We start from the raw sequence: 26,486 nt of genomic DNA, 5'->3' as shown, positions 1-26,486 counted from the left end.
CACAACAACTTGCTCTGAGCCTCCTTCAGACTATTCATACAGCAAAACTTTTTTAATGCCATTTACAGATTGCAGTCATCTGTGAGAACATAACGTGACAAATTAAGCATTGTAGTGTCACTGAGGGACAGGCTGAGAGGAAGTAACTGCAAAGAGCTTCCTGTAATTCGTAACTCTTCTTTCCATACCTTGTAAGAACAATTGAGAATAAATAGCGCTGTGTATTTTTAAAAGCTCCAAGTCAAATTCAATAAAATTAAGTTAAAAGTCTTCATGCTTTAAAGGTAAAAGGTCTTTAATCTGAGCAGACAGCAGCTTAGTTTTTCTTCTTTTCTAGAGGAAATACAGAACTAAAGTAATACTTGCAATAGGCTCTTCTCAAGAAAATAAAACTCCTCTAAGTTAGGTACATCACTCTAAAGCATAACCTTCTCACTATCTCCGTAAATAAAAACTTACAGTGCAATGAGATTGCACTATACATTCTTAAGAGCTAAGACTGCACAAAGGTTAAGTTTCACACAACAGACAGAGGTTTAAGGAAATCACAAGCAAGCTTAGGAATCAATGTTTTATTTACTGCTTGGTAGTACAAAAATTGTATACAAACTATTTTGTTAAAAATACATTTGATATGCAAATTTAAGAAAGATGACAACATCCATACCACTACAAAACTGCCGAGTGTAGTGTTAAAGACAATAAAACAGGCACAATTTCTAAATCCTCTTGCTGAAGTAGCAATGCACAAGTTACGCTCCTGTACAGACCAGGTCTTACGCCACTTTATGTAAGTATGTTAAATAGCCGAACAATGTTTTACATATCCAATACACTTGTATTTTTTTTTATTCTACATATTTCCAATGGAATTGAAATAAACTACTTTTAAATTAAGTAAAAAAATAGCATATTTGTATTTAAACTTTCTTCAATCTTTTTGGCATATTTACTTGCAGTCCTAACCCACCACATACTAAAACACAATACTATCAAAATAAAATCTTTGCTTGTTTTTTTTAAAGCTTCTGAGACAGTCTACAACTGTGTATCTCCTTTCTGAAAACTGTTCCAAACTGCTTGGTTTTGCAAAATACTCACTTTCTCCAGTGATATTTTACATTCGTATTTCTCTTCGCATCTTGCAAATTGAAAGCTAACTACTATACTAACACTCATTAAAGTCCTCTGCAAACGTTAGCTCTTTAGAGAAATAATCAAACAAAGTTTGGAGAGGAAAAGAACGAAAGGATTTAATAAATATATGCCTCTTAGCAGTTGTAAGATAGGTTTCATGGTTATGTTGAATTTAAAAATTGAAGAGATTTTATAAACCATCTCTTAAATTTATAGGTGCAAGGATGCTAAATACTCAGGTACCAGTCACGGCCAAACTTTTTTGGGGGACTCAAACATGGACAACAGTTACCTCTAAAAAATATCAATTTTAAAAGGAATAATAAACCACTGATTCTTTTTAGAAGGTTTGTTTTGCGAACAGGAAGTTAGTGTCAGTGAAAAGTATACATTAACAGGTCCAGTTTTTGTCTTGCAGATACAAGTCAGAAGACAACCATCAGCAGCACATACTTCCCAGCAATAGTCCAATAAGCCTGACCTTTCCTGACAAGCTGTGAGGATATCTAAAATTTTAAGTGGGAAGATTTATCTTTCTACATAACGATTGTTAGCATTGCATAGGTTGATGAAGAAACCTGACCCTCAGATGTGAAGGGGAAACACAGTTTAGAGAACTGGGACTAAAAAGATTGAGAGCATTAATTTAAAATATTAGTTTCAAAAATAGCACTGATTTTCAGTAAGTTCATAAAGTAGATTAAATTTCTTTATAGTTCTCAGAATATAGTGCAATCTCTACTAAAATGCAGTATACTACAGCTTATGTATTCTTAGGCACTCAGAGCAAATGTTACTTTTCAGTTTCTAATATACAGCAAAGTTTGCTGACGTATTGCATAGGTTCCCAAATAACAAAATAAAGTAGAGATCATGGTAAGTGGACACAGAGAGTTAGCATTACCAAACAGTCACTGGTATTTTTACCAGTGAGTCACACTTAAAATGTGACGATAACGATGCCACGGCTTAACGGTTTTGTGCCACTGAAAACTACTACCCTCAGTCCAATAAAGCTACTTTGAAGTACTTAAGTATACTACAAAATTTTTAATGCCACATATTCCATATGCTTATCTAACTGTCGAAATATGTTGTCTTAATTTAATAAGGAACCTGGAGGGATTTGGGGGGAGAGAGAAAAGAAAGGCAAGACTACGAGGCATTCCTGATATACAGGCAAGTAGTTACAAGAAAATGGAAAGACAAATGGCCTTGGGGAAAGTGACCTTCCCAAGAGCTCATCCAAGTGCATAGAAAAGATGCTCTTTAGCCTGATGTCAAGTAGGTATTGAGATATGGGCGAGAAAGACATCGACATCATTTACTCTCTGCACTTGACTGAACTAACTAGTCTGTACTGCAAAGAGGGCTTACGTACTAAAGGCACACATGCAGATTTTGGCTGATACAGCATTTGTTTCCTTGCACATTTTGCTTGTTAGATTAAAAGAATATTTTCATCTTCCACAACCCAGCTTATCTTTAGTAAATAACCAAACTCTGGAGGGGAAGAACAGAGGAGGAAAAAAAAAAAAAACACATGAACCAGAGGGGTAAACATAGTTTATCCATAGGGTAATTATTCATAATATTGAGCTCTTTAAAAATGCTTATCTGAAAACAAACAAAAAAAAAATCAAGGTTATTAAATAAGGCTTTTACTTTTCCTGCTGAAAAGCATTATATGTATTTTCTTTGCAGGACAAAGCCCAATATTTGGTATGAAGTCCACAGAGCTCAACACTATGTAAGCATCTCAATCTTAATGGCTTTTCACCAATAAAATCAGTAAGTGTTTAACCTTGCATGGGTGCCATCACAGAACTTATAAAATGCTATAGTGCCATAAATACATTTCTTTAAATAATATGCATCTTGAGTTTTCAGTTTTCTCCAAAGTGTTAGCAGTCAAGCTTCTTCTAAGAGTTCCACCTGCAAGAGAAGAAAACAATTCTAAAAAGAGGTATAAGTAGCAAAATTAGTTTTAGGATGAACAGGTCAACTAATAAGTCAGAAGATGCTCTGAAACAGAAAAATGTCTTTTTGTGTTCAAACTGGAAAGAAATTACACAAGCTCCTCTAGAATTCCAATTCAATTACACAATACGGTGCCCACGCATTACAAATTTCAGGATGCAAAGCCTGAAGGACAGAAACTACAGTTTCAACTGGCAATCGTGAAAAGGATGGGTAAACATATGGATGCAAACTGACAAATCACATCACAACGCAAAGGTCACAACTTTGAAAGAGATGCTAAGATTTGAAAGTGTTACACAAACTCAGTGCACAAGTACACTGTTTTTGTTTGTTTATTAGCTTACGATGGAAGTGCCAGAGTTCAAATTAAAATTTAGACTTCAAGTATTACCTGCATACCTACTTCTGCTTTTTAACATGCCACTAAACATATTTTAAATAAATTAAACTGATGAAATTGAGTCCACTGAGAACATGGACCTCAAACAGAGGGAAGACATGCTCCAACTTAAAAAGATGCAGTCAACATGGCACTAGGGTAAGCTGAAACACTGCAGAGCTCATTTCAAGAAAATGCTAAAAACATGTCACTTTGGGGAAGAAAGAAACCCTGAACTTAGGAGCAGCAGCAAGAAACTAGAAATATTACTTCATACAGGAACCACCCAACTCAGGAATTCCATACCACACAAGTATTCCCAGTAACAGGGCTTAAAGTCAGGACACAAAGCTTCACCTGGCACAAATCTACGGCCTCCAAAGGCCAGAACAATCCTTTTGTGGAAGGAGTTAACAATACATTTAGGCCTCCTTTCTTCCACTACATCTGACAATCTGATACAATAATTTAACAGACATCTGAAATAAGGAATTGAAGCAAGAGTCTAATATTTTTATCTCTTTATATATGAACAGCTTTTTCATGCCAGTATAGATAAAAACTGACTTTGAACCACAACAGGTTCACAATAGAGAACGCTATTTTAGCCTCTTAAGCAAGATTTGTTTGTTTTCTGTAGCACACAGCAAGCAGCCCCAGCTACTTTTCCAGATTTACAAAATAGTTGTGGCTGGACACGAGAGACCTTTATAAGAGATTTTACTGAGCTCATTCTTTGCTATTAGAAAATTTGTTTTCAGAAAGGGCAACATTTTAAATCCTAAGGGAGACTTCTACAATAAAAAGCTGCCATAGATAGACTTTTTTTTTTTTTATACCTATACTATTATATATCTCTAGAGAACAGATTATTTTTAGATTAAAAAAGTAACAGTTCAAGTTTAGAGATCAAATTTTAGACAATTACAGGGAACAGCTTTCTTTTATTTAGGAAATTAAAGAGTAAATTAGAAACAAAGCTAAAGTACAAAACATTATTTTAAAATATAAAATTTTCAAAATTAGATTTTTATCAAAGTGCACTAGAACTAACTATTCATATATGCCCTTTTCTCTTGTTTAAAGGGGAGACAATCAGACTGCCTTTAAGTCAGAGAACGTGTTACTAAGAGTCTGATCATGCCTACCATGGGAGATATAGAAAGGAGGAAAAAAAAAAAAAAAAACAGAAGTAACAATTCAGCTGTACAACAGGAATGACAAAGCAGCCAGCGCTGAAATAATTTATCTCCTATTTCATTTAGCTAACACTGATTTTTAAAGGGAAGAAAAAAGTAATTTCAAAAAAAAAGAAAAACTGAGCATCAGAACATAATTCTGAATCAGAAAACAAGAATAAGGTTTTTGTTTGCCTTTTACTGACACCTATAGATCCTTCACAGATTCCTGAGCAGTGCAATGCGATAGCAGCCTCTAGAAAGCTATGATTTGCCAAAACCTGCCACAGAATAAGCAAAAACAAAAAAATCTAAACACCATGTACCTTTCAAGTCTAACACCTATCTCCAAAGGCAGGGTCAACTGTAGTAACATCGGCTTTGCAAGCATTTGTCTGTTCCGGTCTTACAAACGTCCAGCACTAAAGATGACACAGCTTGTTCTTAGCTTCCTAAGTCTTCACATTTAAAGTCCATCCTCAGACAGTTTAACCTACTATTTACCTTCTCATCCAGTGAGCAAAGCATATAATTTACTACCTCTCCCCCTGCACCTTTTGCAACACGTGGAAACTGAGCACTCCACACAATGGTTCTCTATGGCAACGGTTCCAAAACACGAGGGTATCACTTAACGGTTAGGCACAGAGTCCAGACAAACGCACTCTTAGTAAACAGTCATCTCTGGGCTGCCAACAGAGGGTGAGGGGAAGCATCCCACGGCTTAGCAAAGTAGCTTGCTCCTTTGTCTTCCTTTTTAAATCGAGAGAATTTTAGAATGTTTTCTCAATGATTACCAAAGCATATAAGGAAAAAAAAAAAAAAAAAAAAAAAAGGCCTCATCTTCCATCTTGGCCTTTCAGAATTTAACTTCAAGACACTCAAAGGTTTTGGCTTTTTGTTTCTGTTTTTTTTTAATATCATATTTAATTTCCACTTGTGTGCTTCCTTATATTTGAGGTTACTGAGAGCTGAGAGGTTGAAACTGGGCTGACGCGATACAACACTTTAACCTCCTTCATTGGGAGACTTGTTACTGTGCACTTAGTACACTTTCTTAAAGTCTTCTTAAAGCCTTTATTTTGTTACTTCCAGAATTCCTTCCTTCCCCAAGGGTCAGGCTTTCTATTTTGTATCACATTCATGTAAAATTGCCTTTCCCCTTCAGATTAGCGGTCAGTTTCTTGTCTTGATTTAGAAACAAATCATATTACCTTATAGAGTTATTACTTGCATTCTTAATAAAATAATCAAACAAGGGGAAAAAAAAAAAAAGGTCAGGAGCACATCTCAAAAACAAGCTGTACAGTATGCCCTCCTGCATTCTTTTTCAACATATTTAATAGGGTACTTCAAGCAATTCACTAAAGTTTAATGAAAGAAAACCCCACTCTCCTCACCTTCCTGACTTAGGGACTAGAATAGATCATTGTCTTAGGAGCACTCGCGTCTTCCTCCCTACTTATTAGTCAAAGCTCCACTGACCTATCAGAGAAATCTCTAGCGAGCAGTCACCTGATGCAAGCACAAAGTACTGTGCAGCAAGCTAAGAAAGAAGCACTGTAGTTATGCCAGTAATCCAGCTGTCAGCAGTATTTGTTTCTTCTGGATAGCAAACACATATTGCTACTAACAGCTGAATTACAATTTACTGTGAAAAAATTAGTAAGTAGATGCTTTGTTTCTTGGACTGCCAAAGCCACCTCCAATAAGTAGTTTTTATTTCAACATCTATCCTTAATTATAAAGTCTAAATGAACGTTTAGATAAGAACTAGGAGGATATTTTTATCCCTTTACCAATTTATTATTAACAGAATGATCAAATATATATTTTGCAGACTTTTGTAGCAACTTCTGCAACTGAATGAATTTTCACACAGAACAGACGTTTTCAAGCTCTTTTCTCTTTGCCGACTACGTTAATCTCTTTCATCACATTCCACTTTCAATATTAGTTTTTAATATTTGTTACCTGCAGTTTACTCTGAGCTTCTTCTCTCTTGTATTCCCTGTTTCACAGGTGTAGCAGGTGCTTCTCTCGATTCCTGTTTTGCAGGCGTAACAGGCATATCACCATTGACACTCTCCACACCGGTAACAGACATCAAGCTTTTCCGCTCTTTGGAATTAGATTTGTGCTCCACTTTTGTGACTCTAAATCTGAGGAGAGCAAGAGAAAGATTCAGTTATATTTTCCTAGAGAGACTACCTAAAATCATTCTCAGTATCCAGCGCGTGGAGAGAAACAGACTTTTAGAGAGCAGCATCCCAAGGTCCAAACGTCAGAGCACATACCTATTGGGGCCCAGTTTCACTTAAAGAAATTGATAAAGAGCCACAGCTATCCTTATTGCCTTAGCTGGTAAGCAAGGGCACATGTAAGCTGCTAAACTATGACAGAAAAAAGAAAAAGAAAAAACAAAAAAGCGAGTTCTAGTTGATACCACGTAGGTCTTTGCCGGCCACTTTGTGACCCTAACTACATGTCTGTCTCAACTTGTCATTGTATTAGCAATAAATAAGGTATTCTCTGCACTAATAATTTGTACATAAAATTCTGCTTTTAAGTCTCTTCAACCAGTAAGAGTTACTTAAATAAAAATGACTTAAAAATGTGAGGTACAAACACACATTTCAGAAGGAGAAAAGGGAGAGTAAAAAGAAAAGCGCTGCTTCATTTCCAGGTTTTCACAATGCAAGACCCACTGTCCCCCTTCTCCTTCAGCAGTACCAGAACTTGGGAAAAGACCTCCAGTAACTGTGCAAGCAGCAGGAAGGCTGCTAGGCCAGAGGGAGCCAAGTCCTGCGACACAGAGAGGACACTTCTGAACAGTATTCCTTCGTATTACCTATGCATGCTTTTAATTCACAGTGCTGCTGAACCATACTCTCTCAGGGAACTATTTTTTTTAAATAGAATCCCCAGACCATACACTTGAAAATATTTTCTAGAAGAGTAATTCTCTAAGATAGAACTGACAATTAAAAATAAATGAAAAGAGAATGAAGTGGGCTCTACAGCTTATGCTTAATTGAGAAAATATCAAATTCAGAAATAGAGGAATTTATTCACCTGCAATCACTGTTTCTTTTCAAGACCGTGTCAATAAAGCAATAGCTTTGGATCCATAGCCACAGTTGACTCCAATACATCCAGTTTTCCAGTGACAATTATAAAAAACAATCACTGACTGTACGAACATGAACGTAAATAAATTTAGCTTTGACATTCAGTGTTCCACCTGTTCATTTCCAAACACTGAAAACAGCAGTTTAGTTCATGACGTATCTGGACTGATATGCAATCAAACGCTAAACTAATATCCATCAGGCATCCTCAGTAAAAACAAATGAAAAAAACCCTACAATTTGTTAACTAAGACAAGAACGCACCTTTTCTTTTCCATTCCTACAGCGCACTCCTGGATAGGCGTTCCTTGTTTTCTTTCCCAGTTATTGAAAGATTTCACTCTGCCCTCAGTTACTACAACCTTACCGTGATTGAGAAGACAATTTCTTTCTCTGCAATTTTGTCCATGTCATCTCTTCTTGAGATGATAGGGGAGTCAAAGGAAAGAAGAAACAGGGAGTTTAGAGGGATGCCAAATTAAAACTATTCACTTTGAATGCTCTTCAAAGCCCGTTGCTGTCCTACTTATCTCTCATTAACTCCCTAATATACAAGATCATTTTTCCAATCAACTTAAAACACTGGCTTCCACCATATACTAATTAAAAAAAAAAAAAAATGAAGTCTTTTGCACTTTCTCTAATGCTACTTTTCACACTCAAAATAAGTTACCAGTAAGGCATGCCTAACTCATTCAGCCTCCTAACCTCCTTCAGGCTCTTCATGAAACCTAAAAAAGATTTGACTTTTACTAGTTCACTAGTAAGCTGAGACTACTACTTCCTGAGCTGACAGAAGGAAATAGAGTATTTGCCATCTCTTGTCTCAAAGTCTTGCAGGCACAGGAAACCAGTTGTTTCTTGTTTTCATAGTGATTAGACTGAAATTGGGGCAGTTTGAGAAAGCAAGGCAGGCAACCAATTTTCACATCTTGAGAAGGAGTTTTCCATTCCAAAGATCCTCTTTTTATACTAGAGAAGTCCCACAATTCTTAAGGCTTTTTGTTTGGTTACAGGTTTGTTTGGAAGGTGGACAAGAGAAGAATCAGACGAAGCTTTATCTACTTCAGAATCATATGCGCTTCAAACCCCTGCCTCATACAACATCAACACTAGGGACTTCAGCTTTTTATGCCTTGGTTGAGTGCCTTGACCTCTAGTCAACAGCTATTTTACGGCAGCTCTCTCTCAATCTCTCTATGTGACATAATTACCTTTTCAAATTTAGTCTTCCTCAAATATCCCTCACCTTCCCTTTCTCCTAGATGGGACCCGAATATCTACATCTTACCTCTAAATCAACTGTATGCTTTTCTGAAATTACATAAAAAGCTGAACAGAACCCCTCAAACACCTTGTGAATGCTCAGCTTTTACAGTAATGCTACTTCAAAATTTCTGGCAACCTTGTCTAACCTCCTCAATTACAAATCAAGTGTTTTCTTGTTTCTTACCCAACCAGCATGAATGTACTAACTCTAGATGCCAATCACTGTCAAGAAATATGATTGTGAGGGAATGACAGCCTTTTATACGTATGTAATACAGAAGAGTCTTGACTGTGACGACCCATCCACTCTGATCTGTTCACAGGTATAGAAACACATACAGGAACAACGGATAGCTGATCCAACATGGGCCACTGTAGAGTCCATAAGAAAAGTAAACAATAAAATGGCATAAGTCTTACCTTCCCACAGAAAGTACTGTAACCTCTCCAAGACGGCTTCTTCTGTGCTCTTTAGATTTGTGAGCTGGCTTTATAAGGTGCCATCGCTTGTGACTACAACGAGTACAAATGTCCTTTTCTGCTACTCCTCCGACAGTATGGAAGTGATGGCCTTTGCAGCTGTGTTTAAATGGAATAGCACCAGGTGACAAAGGAGACCCCGGAGTTGTTGGACTCCCAGGAGTGGTAGGAGATAAAGGGCTATGAGAAAAGTATAAAAGAAATGTAAATGCTCACAATAAAATCCCATTTCTTAAAAGGGAAAAGGATAACATAATTTTTAGTTGTGTTTAATGAGCAACTCATTTATGGGAGACAGCTTACTTGTGAGGGTGTTTGTTTTAAGGTTCTCCCTGATATATATCATAACATGAATGTATTTTAAAATTTCTTCTGCAAATGAATTCAACTGCAGTAGTCAGGTTGTTTAACTAACACAAAGGGCAAGGAAATGGAAAAAAAAAATCAAGCTAAAATAGAGAAAAGAACAGGTTAAGAGGACTAATACGGATGAAAATCTATACTCCAGGACTAATACGGATGAAAATCTATACTCCAGGAGTAAACTTCATTAACTAATGAAGTTTACTCCTGGAGAACTAACAGAAGCATTTCAGAACTGTTACATTATCTTCAGGAACTCACAAAACAACACAGTCCCACAATATTGGGAAGAGGCAAAACTAATGTCTACCACGAAGAAAAAAAAGAATTAACAGATCATTCAGCTGAAGCCTCAGAAAAATGCTGGAACAGTTAACTTTAGAGGACCTAAAAGGTAAGAAAAAGCAGAGCAACCACTAGAATGCACCTATCGAGAACACAGCAAGTCATTCTGAAACAAAAACAAACAGACAGCATAGGCAGAAAGCAGCAAATGTAAAAAGAACGTTATGTATCAGTAGATTACTACAAAAATGGAAAGACATACTAAATGGAGTTATTCTGGTCCTGATGACATTCAGTGCTTTAGAAAGATTCTTGGACAATGGATTAGAAAACACACATACACACAAAACAACAGCTAAAGAACCCATGAACTTTGGGTCACCTACAGTAACTGTAGTGGATGAGACTAGAAGTTAAGATGATCAGAGGAGAGGGGAGGAGAAGCACACACCTATACACAAACATGAAGAAATTTCTGAAAAGGTATTGGATGCATTGCAGGAAAGACAACACAAATTCTAATACTTCAGCAGAAGTAATCAACTTTGCAAACCCAGATTAGAGAGCAACTAGCCAGATGCTTCAGAAAAGGAAGGCTGTTGCCAAAAAAGGACAAATTTCACAGTGGAAGTAACAGGAGTATAACTTGTGACATTACTGAAGTAATTCCTGTTACATTGCTCAGCATGAATCACGCCGTAGCCAGAGTGTTCCATCCAGCTCTGGGCACGTTATTTCAAGAAAAAAATACTGTCAGAGTGAGGAGAATCCAAAGGAGAACAGAAAGAACAAATTAAAGCAACAAAACTTGCCATGACAGACTGCAGTTACTTGGATGTTTACTTTCAAAACAAAAATATTGACAGGAGACATTTAATGGTCTTAGAACAAGTAAAAGAATATAAGGGAATTAAAATCTGTTCAACATGCAGCAAATACAACAAGTAATAACTAACCAGCACAAGTACGGATTTAGGTTATCCATTACTATTTCCACCATTAGAAAGCATTTCCCAAAGTACTGAATATATGATGAAATGCAATGGATTCCACTTGTACTACTAAAGCTTTAGGAATATCTGTCAGAAATGATGCGAGAGCAATCTTTTATATCTTGTAGTAACCTCTTAAGGCCCTATTCCCTTGACCCCAGTTTTAATGATACTTTAATTCACCACTAAAACAACAGTCTGAAACTCTCAGCATCACATACCCTCCGCATCAAAAGTCTGGGAGTTAAAATTCAACCAAATATTCCTGTTGTACCATACAAAGTATTTCAAATATCAAAATAACCCCCGTATGTGAGAAGAATAAGTTATTTTATTCAATAGCCAAGCCTTTTTTTTTTTTTTTTTTTTTTTTACAGTTAAAACAAGAGATTAACTGTTACATAGGCCTGTTCATATTGCCAAATCTAAACGCACTTCCTCCCTACCACCTTTTTTCAATTATCAAGACAGTACTACTGGAACCCTCATCTCTTCTGCTTTGAATACGAATACAGTATTATATATTAAGAGTACCTAGAGTAGTGTTGTTATAGGTACCTATGTACAGGTACAAGCACTTTTAAACAAACTATGCATGCAGTATAAAATATGCCAATGCATATTCTTATTACCACATTTATAAAAAGTAAAACAGAAGAGGCATAGAAAGAGATGTCTGTTTTAAGTTAATATCTGTACAAACGAAATAAGTGCTGTTTCTGTCTTTTCAAATCAGATAAGTTGGTTTAGTCCAAAACTACTAAGCCACATCACCATAAAGTAAACAACTATTTGCAGCTTCTGTAAATCTTTAGTGCAAAAAGCAATACTCATGCACTACACATTTAAAGCATACAACCAAAAGGGCAAGATACTAAAGAGAAGTATACCACAGGGCATATACTAAGATGTACTGACTCAGGAAGAACACCATAAGGAAATCAAAACATTATCCTCTTTGCTGATGACTCAAGAAGTGATGTAGTCTTAGAAGTCCACATGAAACAAAACCCTACCATAACCAGAAAACAGAAAAATCCCGCTTAAAGTCACTTAAGACACTTTTTTCCCTTGCTAACATGCTTTAGGTTTCATATAACCAAATTTATACTTCCAAGTTACAGAAAGTTAAAAACTATATATTACACATATGGTATTAGTATGTCAAGAATTTGCATTTTTAAAATAATTATTAGATATTTAATATGATGTCACTTGAACTAAATTTCCAGATTACTGACACTACATGTTGGTAGATTTAGGCAGTTAATAAACAGTTGCATTAAAGGGTGTCATTTCACCAGGCTTCTATTCACATAGGGTCATTGAAAAGGTATGTTCTTAGTTACCTCTGGAAACGCGTTAAGGAGAGTAATTACCTTTCAGGTTCAAAAACGCTGCTGTCTGCCACCATGGCCTTCAACACATCAGCATTTGCTGCAATAAGAATATACAGAATTTTTAAGAAGTGTACAGCTCTAACTTTAGAGAAGCAAACAGCAAAAATAAAGGTACTCAATGAAATTGCAGCGACAGTGGAGATGGCTGCATTATGCAAATCTCCAAAAAGGCATGAGATAAAATTATGCAAAGTCTTTAAGAAAATCCTGTAGAATTATATTATCTGAGATACTAAAAATTACAGTTCATATCACACTTGAAGCTCTACCTCACTACAAATCAAACAGCCTAGCCATCTGCACAACCCTCTCAAACAAGACTACTAGAAATTTTTAAACATCCTTTTGAGCACAGGAACGTAATTGCCTCACATGTAAAGAGCAACTTCAAAGATGAAGAACACCTATTCATAAATATGAGCCCTACAAAACAGCAAATTAGCTATCAGCCAAGAACTAAAAATTGATCATATATTTGAAAAAAAAAAAAAAAAATGGGGTACCTAATCCCAACTTGGAGGGAAACCACATAGGCTAAAAAGTATTAAGGCTTATTGAGGAAAAAAAACTTCTCCAGAGGACTAGTCTTCATTCAGGAGTAACTTAGAGGCAAGTCCAATGCTTAGGCAACTTTGATTTATACAAGTTAAAAAGACTAAATTTTCTTATACTGTAAAACCATGCAGTCTTCATTAGACCAGGCAAATGCATTCTGAACTAACCAAGCATTCCTTAGGCTGCTTAAGTTTGGTTTTATTTTTTCAATCGTATCTTCTTTCCCCTTTACTTTGTGCGCATACTACATGAAGATGTCATGTCTGAAACACAACATGAGAGACAATCTATCCTGTTTTCTCAGTTTTGCACAAAGCCTTCTTTGACAACAGCTGTAGGAATTATTTCAAGACAATCAGTTTGACGCGATCAAAATGTAAAATTTTACCTGCTATACATGTTGCCATTAAAAAACAAACTTGAGTTTTTACTTCAAAAATAAAACAAAACAGAACAAAAAATCAAGCAAATCAAACACCAAAATACTTCATAAAAGATCAAGAAAGGCACAAATCAAACTTACACATAATAGTTTTCAGGTAAACAAAAGCCTTCCAATTTTGTCAGAAGTTACTGCCTCCTGAAGGCAACCTCAAAAACTTATGCATGTGCAAAAAGATTCTCAAATGCAAATACATGAACATACCATACTTCAGGGTATCTCAAAAAATGTATTTGCTATCAGGCACGACCACAAAGGCTTATAACTTCAATATCACCATACTATACCTTCATTTTTCATTATGTAGTTAACAATTTGTCCCACAGTGTCACTATTCTCATGCATAGTTTCATTCATTTCTGTGGAAGAAAATAAACGTTGTCAATATTTTAGCCTTCCAAAATGAGAATACATTTTGTTTGAAAACAAAATAAGAAAAATCAGAAGAATAGTACATAAAAAATGACAAGACCTATTATTGTTTTGGAGAGGAACCTCAGATCAGACTTTTTAGTTCTTGTTCAGGAAGAACACACATTTGTGGAATCTACATACACCGGTCTAAGATATTTTCATGCATGAAGCTCAGTATTTTCATGAACATACATCAAAATTCCTTTTCTAACTAATAAGGAGACACAAACAACAGAGCAGCATTTCTAACCCCTACTACAGAGGGAAAAGCAAATCATTAAACTGTCCAAAGGCATTATTTTAAGAGACATTATTGTGCTTCTGCTATATGAAGGATTCAATCTAAACTTTTCACAACTACAAGGGCTCAAATTTTGATTAAAATATACATGTGTGCGCGCGCAGGTATGTGTGCATACGTACATATATCAAGGTTCTTGTACGACTATAGGAGCAAGGAATTTAGAAGAGAAACATCCTGACTATGCTTAATCCCCCCAGAGCGAACTGCACTCATTGAAACAATGCTGGGAGATTCCTCTGAATAATCTCAGAGCACAAAGAAGAGAGAGAGGAAGCAGAGAAAAATTAAAAGGCATCAGCTTTGCCCTTCCCAAATAATCATTATGACTAGCTTTAAAAAACGCAGGATAGAGACAAGTTTGACAGGTGAGGCCCTACATCTGTCGCTAAGCAGCAAGTCAGGTGCTTCCCTTCCTCTTTACTCACCTTTCATCTTCAGCCTCATGCCTATAGCTGTGTCTAGTTGGACTGTAAAGTTACTTTTTCAAAACTAAGACTTAAAAGTTGTCTGCCTTTTACTACCCCTCACCTTACTGTCTACCTCTCACCTTGCTTTCTACTACTACTCACATGAAATAGCAGATCAAATAGTACCAACCGCTAAGTACGTGCCCCAGGCAGTAATTGCTAAAGAACATGCTGACATATCATTGCTGCATCACCTGACTCTTCAGTTCCCATAGAGTCCCTGTAATTTGCATTTGTTATAAGCCTGCTGACATGTTATCAATGAACTGGGAGAAAGGAAAAGGCCAAAGCATTTACATGGACTTGGCCATTGTATTTACCTAGCTACATGCGACCCAGGGTTACTAATAGCTCTTCCCAAGTGATACATTTTTTTTTTTAAATTAAGACAAGACAGGAACAAGGAGCCATGAGAAGAGTACAAAGGAACAAGCATTAGAACAAAAGCAAAGATATCGTTAAGAAAAAAAAAAACGTATGCAGGACATGTCACGTAAAATGGAAAATAGTCAGTCTAAAGGCTCAGTTTTATGACGAGAAGGAAGATGAGAAAGACAGCACAAGTTTGCTTAACATTTTTAAAAGTACACCTAAGGCATGTTATGCTTTAAAGAGCAGCCTTATGTCACTCTTTATTAAACAGTTACGTATAGTACTCTGCTGTTACTAACAGCACGTGGAATGCAGAAAAGCAATCTGGTGACTCAGATGGCAATTTATAGCTAGAAACATTATAAATAAAATAAATTAGATGTTTTGATCCCTCTGTAAGCTCTTAAGCTGTTTTAGAGGACTTGCATGGGAAACTGGAAGACTCCTAGTTTTGACTGGCAGAGACCAAAACCATATAACGGTAATAAAAATCCACATCTTAAAAATATTGTGTTCAACAGAGAAAGGACAGAATTCTCACAATAAGTTATTCTGTATTAGTAGCAATGTAGAGAAATGTGTAAAAGGTGTTTACTAGACACACTGATTACCTATTTTTTCGCCAATTTTTTCTTCTTCCACTTGTTCAGCCTCTGTTGTACAACGATATCCTTTTTTCTTAAGGACATGACAGATGAGGATCCCAAAGAGACCCATGATGAAGAAAACAGGAACCAATGCAAAGGCAACATATTCTGGGTGGTCAGGCCCGTTATCGTGGCCAGTTCTAGTTGTCAAAGTAGTTGTTTGCAAACCATGGCCTGACAAAGCTTGGAGAAACTCTCCATTACCTATGTAAATTAACAAACAGAGTTATTATGATACACTGCACAGCACCTCAAAGCATTTACATTATGAGCCTGACCAAATTCCATTAATGTCAGTGAGAACTTCTGTGACAACTGGAATGGGCAACATGGATTCAACTGCCTCAAAACTCACCCCTTAACAGTAGATATGCTCTATGAGTGACATAATTATGAAGCAGAACACATACATAATTACGTTATATTTCTTCAACATAACAGACAATAGCAAGTGATATTGTAGCCCTACAGGCCTCAGCTCTCAACAAGGGGGCACGCATATTTCACAGAAGGATATTCACCACACTTCAAGACATCCAGCTGGACACTACTATTGCTCCTTCTTACCATCAGCGAGGAAAAGCCCATACCACTCCTCCAGTCCTAACTTTACGCAAAATAGCTAAAAAACAGATTCATCACTAATGTGAGAGTACATACAAAACTTAACAGTGACCCTTGCAAAGAAAAGGTATTAGATTTCAGAGAAATATCCATTCTTTTTTGCCTAATAGTGGGATTTCACAGCCCATGAAAGTTTATCTTCTCTCATTCTTCCTCCTCAATTTTCATCTTGTGCCAAATTAACAAAATTACAATTACTCTGTGAAAACAAACCTCAATAATTTTGAATATTCCTCCCTTAAATGACATAGTTTGGACAAAAATAACCTTTTTTCCATTAAAAAGATGCTATCTACAGTTTCTATATACAGGTTTATAATGTTTGACAAGCAGATGAAGCAAAGTATAAAATGTGTTAAATTACAAAGGAAAAAAGAATCACACTATTTACACACTAGGGTTAAAAATATATAAACTAACCATCAGCATAAAATGAGCTCCTATTCACTCCTTTGAGATTTGTACTTTTTAATTTGAACTTGAAATGGGAGGGTGAGAGGCTTTTATTGCAAAAAAGTTATAGAGTAGGCAAACACTAATTCTGTACACGTAAGTAAGCACTGTCCTCTCTTATACCTCTGGTACACTATGAAGTTGATAGGTGTATATCTCATATTGTAGATAAGCCTTTTGAAATACAGAATCATAGAACAATTTAGGTTGGAAGGGACCTCTGAAGGTCATTGGTCCAAACCCTGCTAAAAGCAGGGCTGATTAGCTCAGGTTGCTCAGATACCCACCTAATCAAGTTCTAAATCTCTCTCAAAGGACTCTCTAAGGACAGAGAGTCCCAAACATCTCTGGCCAGCTGTTCCAGTATTTAATCACCTTTATGGCAAACATCTCAGGATTTTCTCATATATCAAATATTGAAGCATATAACTGATTCCAGCTAAGTGCAACTGTTCAGCTAAACCCCAGATTACAAGTTTATGTTCCAAAAACACTTACTGAACTCCTGGAGGTTACACATGCCATATGAAGAGAAATAAGATTACTCTTGCATAACATGCAAGAATATTTGTATTTTTACTTTATTTTTTCTCCTTCGCTTCACCTGAAAACATGATGCTTGAGGCACGAAAGAATAACAAAAAAGAATGATCAAAAATCTAAACACTGTATTAAAGCATATTTTCCACCTGAATCCCATTAAAATGAACAAAGCAATTCATACTTTTCCCTATTAATTAGACAAACTGATTGAAGACTCTCACCAGAGAGCCATTTACATGACAGTGACATTTTCACAACAGTAATGATGAATACATCTAAAAGAAGCTTTCCTAAAGTAATTGTAGTACCACGGAGCCAGTCTCACATTACAAAAAGGGAAAATATGGGGAAAAAAATAATTATGTGCAAAAAGTATAACATCCTACATAACTATTTTTTAACTCAGATCGACTCGAAACTCCATCAACTCAAAAACTACAGAAAACGTACACACAATTTAAAATAAAAATATACAATCAACAAGAGAGTGCTTATACAAAGGAAAGAGAAAAACAGATAAAGTGCTACCAAGTGCTCGTGCCAAACAAGAAGAAATTCTATATATCCAAGATAGCCAATCTCAAGTTCACAAGCAACTCCAATGACAGAGCTACATCACATTCAGAAGGACAGATTACTGTTGAGAAACCACTAAATCCCACCCCCTGAAAAAAAGGAAACCTCAGGGACTACTCAGGCTGACATTCCCAGCCCCGTTCTTCGCAAAGGCACGAAACTCCCACAAATGGAAACTCCACCAGGGCCCCTTCCCTTGCCTTCCCCTTGCCGCTCTGCCTCTCCTGCCTGCACAATGGTTCTCGGCTCCTTCCGGATCTGAAAGGTCGACTATTCCAGTCATCGTTACCGTAACAGCCAAGTGCTCTCCTTGGTGTATTTAAAAAAAAAAAAAAAAGCCAATTGTTATGAGTTTCTTCTTCTTGTATATTCTCCCAGATAGAACTGTTTTTGTTTGGCAGTATTTTAGTACGCAGTTCATAAACTTGATTTTGTTTTGTAAAGAACCATTTGCCTGGTTAATTACAGTAATCTCAGAACTGAACCTTGCAAAGAATACTGCATGCTCACAAGCATTTATGCACGTGGCTACTGATGCCACTCTTCAAAAGCCTGAGGTAAATCAAGTGTAAGTGCTTGCACAGTAAGGATCATCATTTTGGGTTTTTTCATTTTCTGTTTCTTTTTTACCATAGACATTTTAACCAAATGTGCTGTGATTTAGTTTAGTACTTCTGTCTGGAGAAGAACTAGGCAAGACGACACATTTAAAAGTATTAAAAATGCATTAACAAACATATACACTCCAACATTTCAGCCTATGTAAACTAGCCTACATTATTTTTCTTCAGGTGTGCTCAGAGAGCTAAAAAAATCTAACTCTTTCCAGATAGCTAAAAAAATCTAACTCTTTCCAGATAGCTAAAAAAATCTAACTCTTTCATAAAAATTCAACAAGTTGCAAATTTGTTTGCAAGATATTTTGCTTATTAATAGTAAAAATTAAATCACTATTTCTATGTAAATATTCACCTTACACAAAGACCATAAACTGTACTTGATGTCATTCAGTTTATATTCAAGATGGATGTAAGAATCCACCAAAAGGAAAAAAAAAAAAAATCTAAGTTAATTAGCTAGATCAGATACTCAGTGCGGTATATGCTCACAAGGAGAGCAAAGCACTTGGCATTCAGTTAGCAGACACCTCAACTTCAATAGGCATGATATAATGCAAAAAATAAGGCTTGCCTAGTTACGAACAATATATTTTATGTCCCAAATCATAGCTACGTCATTCATTTTATGATTCTTCTTCCTCTTCCCCAGAGGTATATTATGCTTTTTAACAGACTGTTGACAGTCTACCTCATTCTTATGACGTACAACGCTGCTTCACACAGGTTTTTACTGAAAGTTCAGGCCATAACAGCCTTCTGTAATTTGAGTCTATTCTCGTAGGAATTCATCTGCTTCTGACATTTTATATACCTGCCATCGTGTATCAGTCTACGTATTACAATTACTTAAAGTTTTGACAAAGATGTGCTCTAAATGAAAACCTTCGGAAGCAACATTCACAGCATTTAAAGTGGCGTTCAAGCTACAGAGCTCAGATTGCATTCATATTATGTAGCCTTGCTTGCTTAAAAAAGTTGCATTAGGCATGAGCATTCTCTGCCCTTCATCCTCACCTAAAAAGCAAATCAAGCTAGCCAGCCTCAGCCAAGAGGTAGCCTTTCGCATTGTTCCTAATCATTACCACTCAGACACAAAGTCAGTGTTCTTCTCTCTCCCCATCTCAGCAACTGCTGAAGAGCATTTTAGAGCACCTCTAGAAAGCAGAGCTCAGGAGGAAAAAAATTAACACATTAATTTGAAACAAAATATTTCCTCCTTCATTAAACCACCATTTTACATGATCTCTACATACTAATTAGACCTATATATTGTAATTAAGCACTGCATTCCCTCCCTGTTAGTTAAGTTATATTTGACCACAGAAACAATTACAAAACTACAATATCTTGAAGGACCGTAATAAGAATGAGGCTGGAGAGGACAATGTAAACAAAGGCATTGCTCTAGTTAGTAACAAGCTACTTCCCTCTGAAGTTTGATTTTGATATATATAAATATATATGTCATCCCATTAGAGATGTCATCGTGCTTCATTACACTGTCCCAAAGCAGGATTAACTGTACCTAGACAACTATCTGTCATGTGCAGCTTAAGATCCTGCAAAGGTAACAGCTCATATCTATCGTTTTCTTTTTCACTGCAAATGGAGGGTCAGAACAATTCCTTCTTTATTATCTCCTACCACAATATCAGATTTTTCTTGCATTGAGTTACAGAACTAGTCTTTCCTTGCTTTTAGTAGCATGTACTTGAAATTTAGCATCGTCACAAGGATCTCCCCTGTACAAGGCAGTTATCTCAGTAAAGCTCTGCCTCTAGTGTTGATCTGAACAGACAACTCAAACTTTTCGTAAAACAGAGGAAACAAATCTCTAAAATACTTAAATATTGCTCAAAGAATGATTCATTCTTGAAAAAGAAATCTTTGTAACCAAGATCAAATCTATGTAGCTTTTTATACAAACTACATAAGACTAACCATTAAAATAATTCATTATTTTTATTTTTTTCTAAATCTCTCATACTTAACTTAAGCATAATCCACATCTAGCTGATTACTTTAGGCATATACCAGTTGTTTTTTGAATTTTTTTTTTTTTTTTTTTACAGAAAGTATTCCATAAATAACGATGCAATCTCCTCTACTGATAATGAATGCTATATTGTTACTTTACTGTTATTTTGCTCCATTAAGTCCATGCCATTTATTTCTTACGGCATGCCTTTTGGAGAACTTTGTTTATATTTTATAAATGTGACGTTAAAGCAATCTACACAATTAAACAGCTTAAGTACAGCTATAGTTACTATTTGCTTCTCTGTAAAATCTAAGGAGCTATACTTCCTGCTTTCAAGCATGGAAATGAAATGCAACTATCTCATAAGATACACAAACAAACTGTTCTGGCTTTCATGTTAACTAAATTATTAGAGCTATTTACTATGATCAATTTACAACCCGTTTATGTGCAGTACAAGATATATGAAACATTCAAATACAGCATATGCTCTGCTCAAACATCTTAGCTAAGCGTAGCTGGAAAACACGTCATCAGCTTATGCAGCTCTTGTATTCCTCATCACTGTGCCAGTCCTCCTCAAGGTTCAAAATACTTTAGACAAAAAAGTTTGCTTGGGTGGGTTTTGAATTTTGGGGGGGGGGGGGGGGGGGGGGGGGGGGGGGGGGAGGCAATGCCTGGATCACTCCTGGTTCAGTTCCCCATGTGAGTCTGCAAACTATTGCCCTAGGGTAATCCAAAGACTACTTAAGATGGCAATACCACCCAAGGGAAACAGTCAAGCAATTATGGCCTCAGCTAATTCTGCGAGGGAAGATGATGCTTGGTGATCATACCTGGTGTTTCATTCTCTCCTGGCTCTACGGTAAGTATACTTTGAACTGGATTAAACTTCATTGACACTTCTTACCTCCAGGGTGGACATCTATAAGGTGGATGGATGTATGCTTTAATTTCAAGCATCCATTTTAAGCATGATTTAAACAAGTAAAACATTAATCTTACATCTGAATTTAAAAGTGTTAAAAAAAAAAACACACACATTCAAACAGAAACAAAAAAGCTCTTTACTAGCTCAGTTTCCTCAATACACACTAAATACCTCACGCTATAAATTTAACAAAACTTACTTTATTCAGAAATTTTACTAAAACGGAGTTTCATGGTATAGTTAATTAGATATTAAAAACAGCCAACCTACCCACCGGCTGTGAAATGCAAAGGGACATGTGTTCTCATTTTAAATAAGTACACACTGGAAAAGAAACAAGCTAAGTCAGGTATTTACTTTCATTCCTAAGTTCTTTAGAATTCTGAGGGTAACTATGTATTGATTTACTATGAATAAAATAACTAAAAACCCATATTCAATTTATCCAGAACAGTCTGCCATGACTTCAAGTTAAATATACTTTTTAAAAGTTAGCTAATTTAAATAGGATTTTTCCACTCTGGTAGCAATAGTCAAATTCCCTTTACATAACTATGAAGGTTAAATAACAGGTAATTCCAATCACAGATCAGAACATCACTGCCCAAAACAGATGCACGTGAAGACATTCAGGAACCGTAAGGCTTCCTTGCCTTACCAGTAAGGGTTATAAAAGAGCGCAGACAAACTAGAAATGGCAGCAAGAAACAGGTTTAAAAAGTTTGTTTCGAGAGAAAAGCCTCTAAGTAAAGAAAATCCACTACTTACCAGTCACTCCATTTGTTGTTAAAGAAATCATTTGAAGAGATATTTACAAACTGAATTGCAAAGAAAAAACTATAATTTTAAGAGACAGCTTGTGAACTTTGCTTAACTTTTAGCTTCCTTGTAGTAACCAGAACCTATTAACACAAGTGAAATAAGCAGGAAGTCTGATGAGAGAAAGGAAGCGACATGATGAAAGAACACAATGACAAGTAGTAATAGTACTTCCAACTTAAAGGTGAAGCAAGGTTTTTTAAGGTCCTCTAATACGAACTCAAGAACAGACCAGAAAACTTTCATCAGAAGGTTTAGAAAGCAGTTAATTAGAAAGCAGAAAATCTAAAACAGTGAGCATAACAATCCACCAGGTTTCTTTAAAGCTAGTTCTAACTGCAGAACACTAACAGTGAAGCAGGTCACCCCTCAGACTTACTGTATCTATCTTCCTAAAATACCTAGCACCATCCCTACTACCCTACTGCCAAAGCTGTGAACCTTGCATAGTACCTGAAACTGGACTTTGCTGGTTCCAAGTTAGAGACTGAATATTCAGCCCACTGAAGTCATCACAAAATTTGTGCTGACCTCAACATGGGCAGATTTCACAGCAAGTCTGGAAAGAAAGTTTCCTCGTCTGAACTTCAAGAGGCTGTCTCTGCCCTGATGAACTCCTTCTCAGTCCTTACTTATTTCTGAATTACATTCTGTATCAACATTGTTACACCAAGTTGTCGGCAAAAAGTTTTAGGACAGGCTTTACTGAAAGCTATTTGGAGTGAGGAAAAAAAACAAGGAGGAGACACTCCTAAATAAGGATAGCTTCTATTAACAGCAAGCATGAATTACTGGCTAAAAGCATTATTGTATAACCCACACAATCCTCAACAAGTTTAAACCATTACAGTTTCTACATTCGCAGATGCAGCTTGTTATTAGCCAAGAAGGAAGATGAAACTTCATAACCATCTCATCAGTCAGCCAATCAGTCCAAACAATCACACCACAAAAGCAGCTGATGTTACTGAGAATTCAAAGCGAAAGCAACTAGGAGTAAAATATCTAGAGCAGCTATGCATTTTTTTTTCTTTCTCAAATGAGCAACACGAGCAACAGGAACAAAGATTCAGTGCTACCAGGCATGTGACACAAAATGCAATTGATAATACCGAGAACACGCATACACAGAGAGGAAAAGCTCATGGTTCACTATTTACCACTGTTAACACTGCAGTGCTTGTAGTATCATTGCTTTGATCACTACTTGAGCAGCAGTTTCTATTGCAAAAAATAGTTAAAATAGAGGTTTCGCATCTGCATTTCAGTTGCGATACTTTTCTCAAATTTCAGTGTCCAATAGAGTACGCACTACATGCAGATACCACACAAATTTAACAAAGTGCTCTAAATTGATTTGGCTGTGTCTAAAAAGAATCACTCCTGGACACACTTGAGATTTACAGCTATTCCATATTGCAGGTAAATTTACAGGTACAAGTTCATCTACCAAACAGCATTAAAGCAATGCTACCAAATACACTAAAACAATGATTTTGGAACAAACATCTCTACTAGTTTAAACTAGTCAAAAATCATTTTTATCCAAAATCAGTACATCTTCTGTGTGAAGATACGGCAAACAAACTGGCAGAAAGCATCTGACAAACCTAGAGGAAGCGGAAAAGAAAAGTCCCACGCTTTCATATCTTTGCATTTCCTGCCGTGTTTGTCAACTTTTAGCTTTCATAAGTAAGTCCTATTCATCTAAGTATACCAGACTAAATTACTGCTATAGCTACTAAATTCTACCAAAGCACACGGCACACTATCAGTTCCTCAGCCTAACCATCTCGAAGCTCAGTAAAACAAACTGGAGTATAGACAGCTGTAAAGAGTCCATTCAGGTGTATGAATACCCATCCTTCAGTTTACTCAAACATCTGTTTACATCCTCTCTTAAGATACCAGTAGTAGGTAAACTGCATAGCAACCTCAGCATGCAGAAGCACGTGCAGTAATTTGCCAAAGTAGCAACCTAATAAAGATATACTGATTTTTATCTGTTACAAATATTTCATGCTAAAAAGAGAGAAGCGCAAGGGGAAATATAAGCAGGGAAAAAAAAAAGTCACAGTCAAGAAGGGGATAAAGACGGAGGAAAAAAAATCCAACACGTCTTTCCTCCTTTCACCTCTGCACACAAAACCTCAAGAAATAAGTACTAGCGCCCGTGGGCGGAACAACCACCAGTTGGCACAAGTCCGATATTCAAGACGATTAGCCTCTTTAAGGACACTAGAAACGTTTAGTGCCTAATTCTACAGTAATAAGCATCTTTATATTTAACCTTTCCATTACAGTTTACTCTTAAACAAGCTGACACACCCTTATCAATGGCATACCATCCAGATGTAATTAAGCCAATCAATTGGAAAGTCATGCCATATAAAAATGAGCCTCAGCCTCGGCACACGTGTTTCAAGAGCACAGCCATCTGCGCAAAGCACTCTAGTCCAACACGTTTCCCTCTTGCCTCAGACAACACAGGCAACAAAATCAGTTTCACTTCGAGATTGCTAGTACCATAGCATTTTCACTAAAGAATACACCATTTAAAACTAATTTCCTCTGGAGCTTGTACATATGTGAGTGCTTTTCAGAGATCTTAGAAAATACAGTAAACTCAATTCCCAAAAAGTAAACTTTAAGCCAAGTTTAATTCTACAAGGGACACTGACACAGACGCAATCGTTTGACTCATTTCTGCTTAGTGAGTCAATTTATTCAAATTGAAAATGAAATTAAGTACGGAAAAGTTACCGAACTTTAATTTGTACAGCTCATTACTCTTCTTTTTGACCCAACACATACCGATAGCCATACCAAATTAAATGTACATACCGGCCGGGGGAGGGGGAGGGGGGGGACTGTGACCTTAAGACCCGTTTTAGCCTCGAAGTTATTCGCCCCAGGAAAACAGACGGCATTATTTCTCCAGCTTTCTCCTGGCCCGGGAGCCAGGGCGCCTCGCGCTACCTGTGCGCGCTCCCGCCAGGCTGCAGGCGCCCCCGGCCGCACCGCAGCGCCCCGGGCAGCGCCCGGCAGAGGCAGCGGCCCGGCGCTGCCCCGCGGCGGCGGCGGGGCGAGGCGGGGGCGAGGCGAGGCGAGGCTGCCGCCCCCGCCCGCCCGGGGGCTCGCGGGCCGGGCAGCAGCCGAGCGCCGTTCCGGCCGGGACGCAGGCAGGGAAACACCAGCCCCCCCCCCCCCCCCCAAAAACGGCCCGCTGCAGGCTCCGAGCCGTGAGGAGGAGCCGGGGGCGGAGGGGCCCGGGGGCAGCCCCGGCGGGGCGCAGGGCCCCCGGGGACAAGCGCTGAGGCACCGCGGCCCGGGAGAGGCCGGCGGGAGCGCGGGACCGCCCGGAGGTAACGCAACGCCCGGCGGCGGCGAAGCCCCAGGGCGGCGGGAGGGTCCCGCGGGGGGGGGGGGTGGTCCCGGCGGGAAGCTCCCTCTCGGACCGCGCTCTCCCCCCCCGGAAACAAGCACCGAGCCCGCCGCGACCCACCGAGAGCGGAGCCCAGCGAGGGGGCCGTCGGCGGCACCCCGCCCGTCGCCGGCGGAGCCATACCCCGCGCCTCGCCGCGCTGCCTCCGCGCTGGCAGCGCCGCGGTCCGGCCTGGCCGTGCCCGGCCCCGGCCCCGGCTCCGGCCCGGGCGCGCCCGCCCCGCCCCACCCCGCAGGGCGCGTGCGCGGCGGCGCCGGCCCGGCCCGGCCCCGGGCGGGGCTGCGCGGCGCTGTGGCGGCCCGGCCCGGCCCGCGGACCGCTGCTGAGGCCGCCGGCGGCGCTCGGGGCGGCGGGGCGCGGCCGCAGGGGCCCCGGGGCGCGGGCCTCGCGGCTCCCCGGCTCCTGCGTGCTGGGCGCCCTCGGGTTGGCTTCAAGGCGGGGATTGCTGGCGGACTTCAGTGAAGCGTGTCGGGGGGTGTCGTTTGCGCCTCCTCGGCATCGCACGCTGTAAAACGCTGTAGGTCCGAGGAAAGGAAAGGACGTTTTCCTGAGCGGCGGGTGGCTGCTGCGCTGCTCCTTGGCGGCAGCAGGCCCACCGCAGCCCCGGCAGCCCAACGCTGGGGAGCAGAAACAAGATGGAAACCGGGCTCGTTTCTGAGCGTGGCGTCGTTACCCCGGGACAGGCAAAGCTAATCC

At 38.4% G+C, this 26,486-nt stretch overlaps 1 protein-coding gene across 3 annotated transcripts; it reads right to left on the bottom strand.

Moving 5' to 3' along the window:
- Positions 1-557: 557 nt before the first annotated feature.
- On the bottom strand, positions 558-25,982 carry RELL1 (RELT like 1). 3 transcript variants are annotated; one of them, XM_009673350.2, is made up of 8 exons: positions 22,295-22,412; positions 21,432-21,520; positions 15,763-16,002; positions 13,882-13,953; positions 12,577-12,634; positions 9,498-9,737; positions 6,652-6,839; positions 558-3,072 (listed from the first exon to the last, which is right to left on the bottom strand). In XM_009673350.2, the coding sequence occupies exons 2-7, from the start codon at positions 21,490-21,492 to the stop codon at positions 6,659-6,661; spliced, it is 852 nt and encodes a 283-aa protein (XP_009671645.1). In that variant the 5' UTR covers positions 21,493-21,520; positions 22,295-22,412; the 3' UTR covers positions 558-3,072; positions 6,652-6,658. The 3 variants fall into 3 exon arrangements, with proteins under 3 accessions (XP_009671645.1, XP_068799313.1, XP_009671646.1); XM_068943212.1 differs by lacking the exons at positions 21,432-21,520; positions 22,295-22,412 and adding an exon at positions 25,851-25,982; XM_009673351.2 differs by lacking the exon at positions 21,432-21,520 and having other exon boundaries at positions 22,295-22,445.
- Positions 25,983-26,486: the final 504 nt, after the last annotated feature.

This window comes from Struthio camelus, chromosome 4 (assembly GCF_040807025.1).
Source record: "Struthio camelus isolate bStrCam1 chromosome 4, bStrCam1.hap1, whole genome shotgun sequence".
Taxonomy (NCBI): domain Eukaryota; kingdom Metazoa; phylum Chordata; class Aves; order Struthioniformes; family Struthionidae; genus Struthio; species Struthio camelus.
The sequence above is the reverse complement of the archived record's forward strand: the minus strand, read 5'-3'. Positions and strand labels throughout refer to the sequence as shown.